Below are 12,774 nucleotides of genomic sequence, written 5' to 3'. Positions count from 1 at the left end.
TTTGTGATAGAAATGCAGGAGTTTAGGGTGATGCCGAATCTACAGTATCTCTGGCCTGTCCCTTGTTTTCTCTCCCTCTGTGGCCACACACATCAAACATTGCTTGCTCGCTCTGTTCTCTCTTTGTCATCAGCTCTTAATGGGCACTGGGCTTTGATGTGGTTTCGGTGCTGCTATTTTCTCCAGCATGTCTTGATCAGTGTCCATTGATCTGGAGGGGGTGGCATGAAAGCAACTGGAGCAGACACACAGAGAGGAGGGGTACTGTTGTATCAGAAGCCATGTTTAACTATCTGCATCCCGCTGCATGGAGTGCGGTGGAGTCTTGTGTCAAGTTTGAGAAATAAAGAGAGTCTGAGAAACACACAGTGAGAGGCAGAATGACAGAGGAAAGCAAAGAGCAAGAGAGTGAGTCCGGGTTAAATAACTATTCTATTGAATTGTCTGTCATCAGCATCACAGAGCCTGTTCACACCTGGTATTAACATGCGTTCCGGTGATCTGAGCACAAGTGGACAGCTGAGACGCATCGTCGCTGTTTACACCTGTGTCTGTCATGCGTCTGCAGCTAACCGCTTGTGTTTAGATTTTGTGACTGCCCATGTCACTTAAGCCCCGTTTCCACCGAGCAGTACGGTACAGTTCAGTTCGGTACGCGTTTTTTCTGTTTCCACCGTGAAAAGTTGTGGATGGTATCAATGGAACCGTTCCGTACCGACCCCATTTTTGGTCACTCTGTTAATGTTAATGCCAGGAATAAATGAGGCCATAATTACAATGTAAACCATGTATTGTGATTACTGTTACAATGATCGACTGCTTATATGCATAAAGTCTGGGACAGAATCATTCCTATGAAAATACTGTTTAAATAAAACAGATTGTAATCAAGTAGTCTGCCCACAGTGTTCATTTTGAGTCTTTTCATGTATGACAACATATGGAAAAAAAAAAATCAAAACTAGTGTAATTCTATTGCTTTTAACTTTGCTCCCATGATACTTTGCCTTGCGGTAGCCTGTCTGCTTTTAGCTGGCTACCTGCTGCCTCTGCTGTGTGCACATTGAAATAATGATGGGAAAAAGAAAGTCCATCCATCCATTTTCTTCTATTCTTCCATTCACACTCACATTCAAACCTACGGACAATTTAGGCCCTGTTTAGAGGACAACGGTTTCTCTAAAAATGGAAAAGTCTGTCCTTTGCGTTTTAAAAAACGTATGCATTTATATGACGATGTTACTGAAACAATCTCCATTCACACAGAGCTGCAAAAACTACTAGAAATGCTGTAGTATGCACGCCATGCCAATGGGTGGCAGTGTGAATTTGCAAAGCAACACCACGGCATGACGCCATGCGCCTGCGCTGAAGCGCCTTCCTCTACAACGCGGTGATTACAAACCAAACAAAGAAGACACAATGGCGAAAGCATGCACAGATAACTTTGTCTGGATGGACGACAAGGTGGAGTTGCTACAGTAACAGATCTACACTTCACTTCAAATCAACAGGGTGAGCAGCACAAACAGAGCTCGGCATTGTTGTTGTGACGGTCGGCATGCCTAGTGACTGGAAGCGTAATGCGCATGTGCGAAAAGTCTCCGTTTTCAGAGGAACTGCATATTGCAAGTTTACATGTCAACGGAGACGCTGCCGTTTCCAAAAAGTTGCACTCTGGAACCCGTTTTCGAATCGTTGCATTTTCAGGCACCCAAAACGCCGCTGTCGTGTAAACGATCGGCCAAAACGCAACTAAAGTTTACCGTTTTCAGTTGAAATCGTTGTTGTATAAACGGGGCCTTAGAGTCACCAATTAACCTGCATGTCTTTGAACTGTGGGAGGAAGCCGGAGGCCGGAGTACCTGGAGAAAACCCACGCTGACACTGGGAGAATATGCAAACTCCGCACAGAAGGGCTCCCGCACCTGGGAACCCTCTGGCGACAGTGCTAACCACCACACCACCATGCCGCCAAAAAGAAAGTCATTTTCTCTAAATAAAAAAACTTCTCCTAAGTCCTACATCGTAGGCAATTTGGCCTGCTTGAGTTTCCTGAGGACGTTTCACCTCTCATCACCTCTCAGTTCTCTATATGCCGTTCTTCAGAACTGAAGGAGCCTCTTGAATGAGAGGCGAAACGTCTTCAAGAAACTCAAGCAAGTCCAGTTGCCTACGATATGGCACTAAGAATTACCATGACCTGGATGAATGAGAATCTGTTTCCTCAAAGAATATGGCTGCTGGTCACAGAGACAGAAGTTGAAGTAGTAGTTGAAGTTGAAGCTGCACATGTGTGTGTCACAGCTTTACTCTATTTTGAAACAGCAACAACAGTTCAATGTTAATCTGTATGAGACATAAAGACAGAAAAAATTGGTTCACAAACAGTTATCAATTTAAGCCTGACAGACGTGATCACAATAAGCAGTGTCCAGTGTATATGTAAATGAGAACAAATGAATTGTGAGTTCAGCTGTGTGGGAATGGAGGCATAAGAAGAGGACATTTAGCTGTTTACCCGTTATTTTAGTGCTGCACTGTAAACAAACATCTCCACAAAAACACCCTGAGAATGCCAATGTGACAACACTGCATTTTCAAGAGTAATAAGCATCTTCAGATTTAGCTGGCTGGGTGCAGAGGTGGCCTGAGAAAGACAACGTTGGGTTTAACTTCTCACATGCAAACCACTCTCAGAGCTGGTTTAATTTCCCACGAGACGAACCCTTCGAAGAAAATTCACATGGGAGAATCTCTTGCGTTAGAAGCCCATTCATTTAAAACCCTCACTGAATGGAGAAACTTGGCTGTAACAATTTAGTGTCACACTTATAATTCTTACCACGACACTCCCTGGCATGCCATCACTTTCAGATCAAACATTCCTCAAAGAATGTAGTCGTCTTATCCTGCCCAAGATATGATAAAGGGTTGTCTGTTTTTGAGGAGAACAGAGGAGCACATCTCTTTGATGGACCAAAGCACCAGTCATAAAGCTTATCTCACACACACACACACACGCACACACACAGGCCAGCAGTCTTGCTGGGCCTTGACCGTTAGTAGCACATTGATGTCTAAGGCTGCTCTCTCCTGACTGACTCCAAGGTTATTGCAGCGCACCATGGAAGCACAGGATATTTGACGGTCCCCTGCCAAATAAAGAGCTGAGGGGGGTGGGGGTGGTGTGGGGGATGAGGGAGAGTTGCCATTGACAACTCGGAGACCATCAGAAAGTGAAAAAAGAGAAAACTTATTAAGAGAGAAGGGTCCAGGGGAAACTGCGGGGCTAAATCTGTCACAGCTTTTCAAGAGAGGGACGAGGCCAGAGCACGACTGCGGCAACTACAGCTTGTACACGACTTCGTCAGTCAGCCTAATTAAGAATAGCACGTCTGTTGAGAAGAGCCAGGAGTTTGGGTTTAATCCCTAAAAGAAAAGAAAACACAACCATCCTGCCCAATAGAGAGTGAATCATAGAGCGCAGCACAATGGAAAATATACTGAAGTCACCGTGGGCGAGATCTGAGCTTTGCTGACTCAAGAGGAGTCCCCAGGATACAGTGTGTGTCATATCTTCTGCACAGATGAAAAATAAACACAACTAAGAGAAAAGGATGAGGGGGAGGCCCGAGGAGATGAGTAGGAGGCAGAGTCACAGCCGGCAAGTGTTTGAAGGGCAGCATCAGCAGAGAGATGTAGGAATTACTGTGCATTCCTTTAGTTTCTGTGTGCCAAATGTTTAATGGAGTGGAGGGAGGGGGGATCGGTGTTGGACATAAACTCCACCGTGTTATTATTAAGTCACATATCACACTTACCCAGTGAACATGTGCGCGCATTTGTGTCAAATACAGGAAACGGGAGGAGGGCAAGGAAGGAGCGCAGTACAGTTGTCCAACGATCAAACCCGCACATGTTTTTTGTTTCCTACATGTGTTTTTTCCCCCAATTACGGTCAAACCTTCAAGTCACACAGTAAAGAGGAGACAAAAAAACACATCCTTCTCCTGATCGATGAGGTGGGGGCCTCATGCTCTTTATGTTTGTCATTGTTAGTGTGCATTTCCTCCTATAGGTTGGACAGGCCGTGCGTGGAGGGCAGGAAAAGAGACAGCAGCCCGACAGCCTTTGATGTTCATGTTTTATGGTCCCATGTCAACGCATTGTCTGTTAAGTCCCTTTGTTGTCCCTCTGTCTAATTAAGACTTCAGAGCGACTTGTTGACTCCACAAAGACCCTTGTTTGGGGAGGGGGAGGGTGGTGTGTGTGTGTGTTTTTTGTGTGTCAAGGGTTGTGTGTGCATACGGGTGTGTCTCTTTTGACTTGGACCATGTTTGAGGGAAATGTTTGTCACCCACTACATACAAAAAAGTTGACTTTAACGTAAGAATGGAGTCATTCATTTTCTGTTTGTGTCTGTTTGTATCTCTAGCTGCAAAGTAACTGTGAAATGCACTGAACACACACACACAAACATGAGTACACATGCTACAGGCAAGTGTTTAAAGTGGCAATGCTGTCCTAGCCATTGCTTTATATTGTTTTCCATTCCCTTTTTCATTCCTACCATCATCCAATGGATCTCTCCAGCAAGTCTGGTGGCGTCAATTTGCTGTTAATCTACCCCTCTCAGCAGATATACTGCCCCTACACACACACACACCGTCCCACAGCTTACCAGCTTAACTTTGATGTCTCTGATACCAACAGATGGCTGAAAGGTCACCTGTCTCTGAGACATAATGTCCATGAAATAGAAGACGGGAGCAAGTTCTGCTCACCAGCAGACAGGAGATGTTTTACTATATTGATCTAAATGAATGCTCTGAAATAACTATTTATACTATTTGAGCTTTATAAGGCTGTACATGACTTTTTTGGCCATTTAATACCAATTTTCAACGATTCAGGGTTTTTTGTTCCACATAAAGTTTTAAAGTTTGAAGCGGGCTCAGCGCGACATTCACTAGCTTCAGGCTGTAATTTCTCAAAATTCCCCCGGGCGTGAAACATGTCATTTCGTGGTGTTTTGTTTGTTTGTTTGTTCTGTTAAATGCAGATCTTATTGCCTGTGTAATGTCATGAATAATGCAAAGACTGTGTTGCTGTCAACCCATCCTGACTTCTTCCTCTCATTAATGGGAAGAAATGTTATATTATGTTAATCTCTATTTAACCTCTTACACTCCACCCCCATTTTGTAGCAAAAACGCCTAAAATGACATACCCAAATTAAAATGACTGTAGCTTCTGAACCTCTCTGACTACATGCATGCATGAGGTCTTGCCAGAAAGAAAACTCCTTGAAGTTTCTTGTGAAAGTGTCAGAAACACTCTAGGTGATACAGAGACAGAGTAATGGGCCTCTGAAGTCAGTAAACAATTGAAGATTTTGCCTAAAATAAAATAAAAAATGTGTTTCAGGATGAATAACTGTCTGTGGCTTCATCTGAGCAGGTAAATGACACTGTGGGGCTGTAGGCACACTATCAATGAACATTTGTTTCAAATTTGAAGAAGATTGCTCAAAGTATGACCATTCTACAGTGTTTTTTCCATGAAAAGATCCAGGCGGAGCTCCAAATGACAGGAGCGCTCACTCCGCTTCAAAACAGTACTATCAGTGATCAAACAACACTCAGCCAGCTTCAAACATTGTACCTTATTGAAATCAGGTGTGATTATGATAGCTGATGTTGTTTATGACACAGAAACACGCAAAAGTTATGATCCCGCTTTCTAGACGGTATATCTCAGCCAAAAATAGTGGTGGGAGTGAGACTCTTACCTTTTATAAAAGAGCTACGTGCCCGCTAACAGCTCCACATAAGATCGCAAGTAATTCTTTAACTTTTCCCGTCAAAAAACAGCATGACATGACTTTTCACCACTCATCGCGATTTTGGACTTTAGGCTGCTCTGGTGGGAAATCCATAATAAATAAAAGAAAAATGATGTTATTTTTGAATCCAGCAATACCAAACATCACATGGTTTGATGACATTGTGCGCCTGGGAGATACCATTTAACAGAGGAGGGGGGGAGCGAGGACGTCGGCGTCCTGGTGGAGTTAGAGAGGTTTTTAATATAAATGGCATATGACAGTTTTTGGGCTTTGCTGAACATTCAGCAGAAGAAAGCATATGTTTTGTCCTATGTTTCATAAATGTTTGTTACAGTACTGAAAAGACTTTGGTTGACTCTAGCTTGTAATAATAGTTTTAATAATTCAAATGTCCGCATGCACCTTGCGGGTGTGTTCCTGGGAAGTTCGGGAGTGCTGAGGGCTGTCCGAATCCACACTTCATCCAGCCCACAAGGGGCCTCCAGCGGATTTGCTGACTTCCAGAGAGTCCGCTTGGGGAGCAGACTTAAGCAGACTTAACTGATTTAATAACCCACAATTCATTACATTACACACATGACGTTGTGGGTTTATCAACTGCAGAAAAAAAACTTATGAATGTGTAAAATAGTTATTGATGGTTAGTCCTATTAAAATGCTACTTGACTTGTGTAGGCCAGAAATAATATTCAACCACATAATGATACAGGGATATGTTCAAGTACAGGCTGTAGAGGGGCTGTAAATACATTTTATTTTTATACAGCCATACACTCTGAATTTCACATAGAGCCCCTTTAAAAACCCAATGATGAACAGAATCAGTATTAAGAGAAATGAAGGGGTAAAGAGGGTTTTTATGCTCATTTTACACACTGAATGTCTCAACTTTGGACGGGATAAACAGGTGGGGTCATCTGACATGCAGAATTTCTAAAAATCATATATTAGTATGTGATAAATACTTGCTAGTATTTTTAGTTTAAGATAAATACTAGAGTGTCATTAATACATAATATCTGCCCTTGAAAATATAATACAGCATGCCTTCCTCAAATTTGCATGAAGATTCGACAACTCTTTACTGCTGGGGTCTCTGTGAGTCCATCTGCGCCTGCACGCAGTATCTGTGTGTTTTCAATCACTGGGACCACTCCAATCCAGTCACTCAACACATTTTCAGTCCATGTTTTCTCATTATCTATTTCCACTCATAGCATGCATCATCCCAACATGCCGCTGTCACTTATCCAAGGACATGTTTCAGCGTTTTTCTGACAAATAAATCACACGAGCACCAGCGCGCGGCACACAGAGTGCCTCCTTGAAAAAACAAACACAAGTGCATGCCATGCAGACACTATGGTATGCAAGTATGACTTTGTGTGTGTGTGTTGTTTGCATCCAGCGGTTTCTGTTTCAGTGTTTAGCTCCATACCAGTGGGTTTTCTTTTGTGTTGACACAGATGTGCTTTGAGCCGAGGGACGTGTGTTTTGGGACTCCTCTTAATGCAAACTGAGTCTGGTTTCCTTCTGTTTCACTTTGCACCATGTTGCAGAATCACAGTTGTGACTGATAAGGCGATTTGCTGTTAGAGGGCGGCGGTTACTCTGTGTCGACACATAGAGTTAGAGGTTAAATGTGCATTTTTGTTGTACATGAATGGAAACTTGTCCATGTGTAATAGTGTGTGTGCTCTCCTGTTCAGGCCTGCGTGTGTTGTCCATTGATTCTTGAATGCAACAAGAGCCAATTAAACTGGGCTTGCAGCCTTTCTTGTCTTTTTTTTTTGTCTTTTACAACTCAGCTTGTCCAAAACAAGCCACTTCACATTTAACAGCAAGAAAACATCTATAGACTTAACCAGCCGTGCTTTTCTTTGGGACTAAATCGGTCTCGTTTTCTGTCACAGGTTGTCCCATGCCCAGAGATCAGCTGTAAAAGTCCTCCGCAGAATGCAGTACTTTGTGGCCAGGAGGAAATTTCAGGTAAGAGAAAAAAGAAATCTAGAGCAGGAGAGAGAAATTGTACTGCGTTAAGGGGAGCAAAAGAGGGGGAGATACAGAGATAAAGAGAGAGACAGATTGAGAGTGAAAGAGGGAGTGAGAGAAGCATGCGTGTGTGGTGTTTGTGCGGTTATACAGGATGAGCAGGGGGAGCCCCAAGGGCATATATCAGCTGCAGCGCCGCTGTGCATGTGTACATGTGTGTGTACGTGTGTTTTTGTGTGTAAATGCCTGAAACTTGCACCTGCATGTCTTCTTTGTGCTCACTTCAGTTCAGGCGTAGTGTCAAGGGAAGTCTCCTAACCTGTCTCTGGGGCTACAGTAGGAATTCACTTACTGTACCGCACTTGCAAGAACACACACACACACACACACACACACAGCGGGGCACGGCCTCACACAGCAGAATTATGTTAGAAAGTTTTGTGCAGTAAATTATTTCAGTTTAAGAAAACATAATTGTGTTTGAGATATTCTGGCCATCATTTTCATGCTACACGCTGTCGTAGAATGGTTCCTATATTCATACCATTTCCAAGTGCTCTATATGTTTTCAATTATGGCCTAAGTGGTCTCAGCTGCAGAGGCTATACTCTGTGTATACCAGGGATACCCTAAAGAGTTCACTGGGTTCTTTCTGATGCTGCTTGTATCCACGTCACACTAAACAAAGCTGTGAAAGGACCTTAACACGATTGCTTTCTACATGGCCATGCACTTGTCAGTGCACGCATGCACACACACACACACACACACACACACACATACACACACACACAATGAGTTAACAATGAACCCTTTGCACCCAAGGGGGTTGGGGATGTTTTCGGGGACCGAGCAAAAGCGGCATGGTTGACAATGGCTTTTGTGCCCCCCCCCTCTGTGTATGTGTGTGTGTGTGTGTGTGTGTGTGTGTGTGTGTGTGTGTGTGTGTGTGTGTGTGTGTGATCAACAGCAAGCGCGGAAGCCCTATGATGTGCGAGACGTGATCGAGCAGTATTCCCAGGGTCACCTCAACATGATGGTCCGCATCAAGGAGCTGCAGAGAAGGTGGCGTCTTTGAACTTGATTCATGCTCTTTCTTCCTCGCTTTGTTTCTCTAACTTTTTTATCTTTTTTTTTTTATATATTTCTGTCACCATTATGTTGGATACCACCTCATTCTTCTCCTTCACAGAAGAAGGAAGAAGTCAGAAAACAAAACACAGCTATCTTAAAATAAAGTTAAATCTTCAGTCCTCATGACCACGTTGTCTGACACCATATTTCCACAGTATGGCACACATTAGCTGTGAAGTGTCACATCATACCACGACTGAACATTGTGTTTCTGTTTGTCCTGCCCTTAAAGGAATACTTCACTCCCAAATGACTACTTGCATATAAATTTCTCACTTTGTCTCATGGTGAATTCATGAAGAAAACTTCTCGCATGCCTATGGTAAATAAAAAGAATCCAAAAGCCAAGAAATTTCTTGATAAATTGAAGTCATAGGTGATCTGCAGACCTGTATTAAAACATCCGTTTTTAAACTCTGGCACAACTTGTGTAGTATAATCCAAGTCTCATTTATATGCTCAGTACTTCCCAAACACACTGAGTAGGTATAACTTCAGCTGGAGCAGCTACGTGACCCCCCTCTAGCTACATGACTTACCCACCGTACCTACATGTCAGTCCACCATCAGCCCCCTTCGCTCCTTAGCCCAGATTTGGAAGTCCCAACGACGGCGCAAACTTAGCGACTTGCTAGCTATGAAGTATTAAGTTAAAAGAGAGGTGGTTAAGGTTAGCATGAGGGTAATGGGATGCTACGTCTCGTCACTTGTGCTAATGCTAAGTTAGCGATTAGCCAGCTGTGAAGTATTATGTTAAAAGAGAGTGGTTAAGGTTAGGGTAATGGGATGGCTACATCTCGTTACTTATGCTAATGCTACGTTAGCGACTAACAAACTTTAGCTATGATGTGTTAGTTAAAAGAGAGGTGGTCAAGGTTAGGTAAGGGTAATGCAATGCTACGTCTCGTCACTTGTGCTAATGCTAAGTTAGCGATTAGCCAGCTGTGAAGTATTATATTAAAAGAGAGTGGTTAAGGTAAGGGTAATGGGAAGGCTACATCTCATTACTTATGCTAATGCTACGTTAGCGACGAACAGACTTTAGCTATAAAGTATCATGTTAAAGGAGAGGTGGTCAAGGTTAGGGTGAGGGTAATGGGGAGGCTAAATCTAGTTACTTTTTAAGTGAATTAAGTCTCCATGTATTACTAATTATTGAATTGAATTGAATACCTCTTTTGTCATTGTACTTTATAATACAACAAAATTAGGGGCGCTACTCCACCATGGTGCATACAATACAGTACAGTAAATACAGTTATACAACATAAAAAAAGGTAACATAAATAAAACAATGGGTAAGTGGGTGTTTGTTTCAACCAAGCGCATTAAATTAAGCACCAACTCTATTTAGTTTTGCTAATTTGGTCTCATCTATCCACTACAGTGTAGCATTGTAGTAAGGTTCGGATAGCCGTCGCATTGCTAGGTTTGTCTTGTGGTGTGCACAGTCTGTAGGGGCATGTAGTCTACGCTACAAACAGAATGTGTCTGCGGCTATACACGTCTCAAAGAGACAGCCCTTTCCGACAGGGAACTGAACTAAAAGTGAAACTTATCAGTGCTCTCATCAAAGCCAGACTCCATTGACAAAAACAGTCAATTTACCTCACTGAACATGGGAGCTGCTGATCTACTGCTGCCTCAATCACTTTGTTAATTTGTGTTAACTACTGTGTGACTGGATTATACTGTACGAGTTGTGTGAGTTTGTAAATGGATGTTTTTGGTATAGTTTTGCTCTGATTTTTATCAAGAATTTTCCACATTTTAGGATTCCTTGATATACAGATGGCTATCTTGGGGTGAAGTATTCCTTTATCTAGGCTATACTGACATCACAGTCAACTGAACTGGGCCATGAAGACAACCGAAAGAGGGATAGCTCCATCATAATTTCTCTATTCAGCTTTCAGTAACTGCAGTACAGTTTGTTACTATTCTACTGCTCATCTGACAGATAAACTGGTTTCTGATTTGTTACACCTTGTTGTGTTTTGTTGAGCCGTAATTAAGTCCAGTCCTTACAGAAGCAAATCCTCTTTTCCTCTTCCTGCATATTTTCTTTGCTTTTTTTTTAAATTTTTTTTACAACTCCCTCCCGTGAAGGAGGTCGCTTAGGTAATAAATTAGGTCAAACTTATGTAAGTGCGTCACCTGGATCTTGTAACACCTTTAGCAGTAATTCAGCTGAACCATGGTAATGCGCTGTGAAATTTTGAAACCAGCGGAGCAGCATAACAGATCAGTAAATCAAGGACAGGCTGATTCTTTGATTATTTAATATAAACTAACTGCAGTGATGTAAATTTTCAACGCAGACTCACAGAGCCAAGACTCTTTTATATTCTACAGTGTCGCTCATAAAAACCTTAAGCTGTTGATTTTCTTTTTCTATTTTTGCAACCCAAAGAGAAAGACATCACAGCACTGGCCACATCTGACTCCTGCAAAAACACCACAATAATGCCGTGACCGCACTGCATCAAATGGGTCACCAGCATAAATAAAAAATAGTTCAAGACATGTGATTGCTCTGATTAAAATCCACCCTCGATTTGAGGTGATGAAAAGAAGAATGCTTTGCAGTGCATATTGAACTGCTTCTCCTGCTTCAGTGAAGTTATAGATGACTAACAGTCCACATGTGCAAGTCAACCTCCTGCTCGTTGTTTATTTTGAAAGCTTGACATCTCACTAAGATCATGGCAATCATTTATTCATCCCTTTAAAACTTGCATGTGGGCTTTTTTCCCCGAAAGCAGTGATTATATAAATACCGTTCAAGCTGACGCCATTTGTTTAATTTTATTGGCTCTATAAATTGGCTTATATTATTTTACTGTTTTGTTCATGAGCTGGAATAAAGTGCTGTTTACTCAACTGAATCTCCTCTGTGTCTGGCCAGTGTTTTTACCTTTCTCAGTCTAATTACTTCTGTCTTTTCCCCCCAGGCTGGACGGCACACTGGGGAAGCCAGGAATGTTTCTTCCAGGTAAACACACAGGAAACACAACAGTCTGCATCTGATAGACAGCCATCACTCCTCACTCCATCCCTGTGTTTATCCCTCACACATACACAAGCTGTGCCAGACTAAATATGAGAGTGTGTGTGTGTGTGTGTGTGTGTGTGTCTCTGTTTGGATGTGGGTATGTTTACATGTGTGTCTTCATATTTGGGAGATATGTGAATTTAATTTGATGATTTAAAACATTTAAGTCACACTTTATTACTATGAGTGCACTGCAGTGTACATAAATATAGATTTAAGCATTCTTGACATTGGATTGCCTTGCCAGCGCCCCCTCACCTCTACCCACCTTCCTTTCCTTCCTCCCTTCCTTCTTCCTTCGGCACGTTTCCCAGTTGATTAGTAAATGTCTCCTGGCTGACCTTGGTCACTAAAAGGGTTAACCAGTGTGTAGCTCCTTTCACAACAACACAGACGCAGTCTCTCTGAACCATCTCCTTCTTGTGTGAAAACTGTTTTTAAGAATAAACATAACAGAGAATGCATTAATAGTATACGTGTAACAACAAAATGGTGGTCAGCGCCATCATGAGAAATAAAATACCTCATTGCCTGCTTGTCATGAAAAGAGTTTCCCAAACCTCTTTAAAAAGGGAAATTTCGGTTTATTTCAACCTGTCTCCTATCGTCCTAAATTTGTTTCAAGTGACTAGTGACATAAAAATAATAGTTAGCATGTTAGCCGTTAGCCTAGATACAGCCGGGGTGCATAGTAGCATCAGACCTGTTAAAACGTAAGTGAACAGGCAACCTTCAAGTGCAA

General features: G+C 42.4%; 1 protein-coding gene across 1 annotated transcript in view; it reads left to right on the top strand.

The window, feature by feature from the left end:
• The window catches only part of kcnq1.2 (potassium voltage-gated channel, KQT-like subfamily, member 1.2), a 275,768-nt gene that overhangs the window by 168,456 nt on the left and 94,538 nt on the right, over nucleotides 1-12,774 (top strand). Inside the window, exons 14-16 of the mRNA XM_050073644.1 lie at nucleotides 7,765-7,840; nucleotides 8,814-8,908; nucleotides 11,932-11,972. Of these exons, the coding sequence (XP_049929601.1) occupies nucleotides 7,765-7,840; nucleotides 8,814-8,908; nucleotides 11,932-11,972 (212 nt within the window). The remainder of the gene's footprint in view (nucleotides 1-7,764; nucleotides 7,841-8,813; nucleotides 8,909-11,931; nucleotides 11,973-12,774) is intronic.

Source organism: Epinephelus moara, chromosome 20, assembly GCF_006386435.1.
Source record: "Epinephelus moara isolate mb chromosome 20, YSFRI_EMoa_1.0, whole genome shotgun sequence".
In the NCBI taxonomy this organism is placed as follows: domain Eukaryota; kingdom Metazoa; phylum Chordata; class Actinopteri; order Perciformes; family Serranidae; genus Epinephelus; species Epinephelus moara.
Note: the sequence above shows the minus strand (reverse complement) of the source record. Positions and strands in the feature narration are given on the sequence as shown.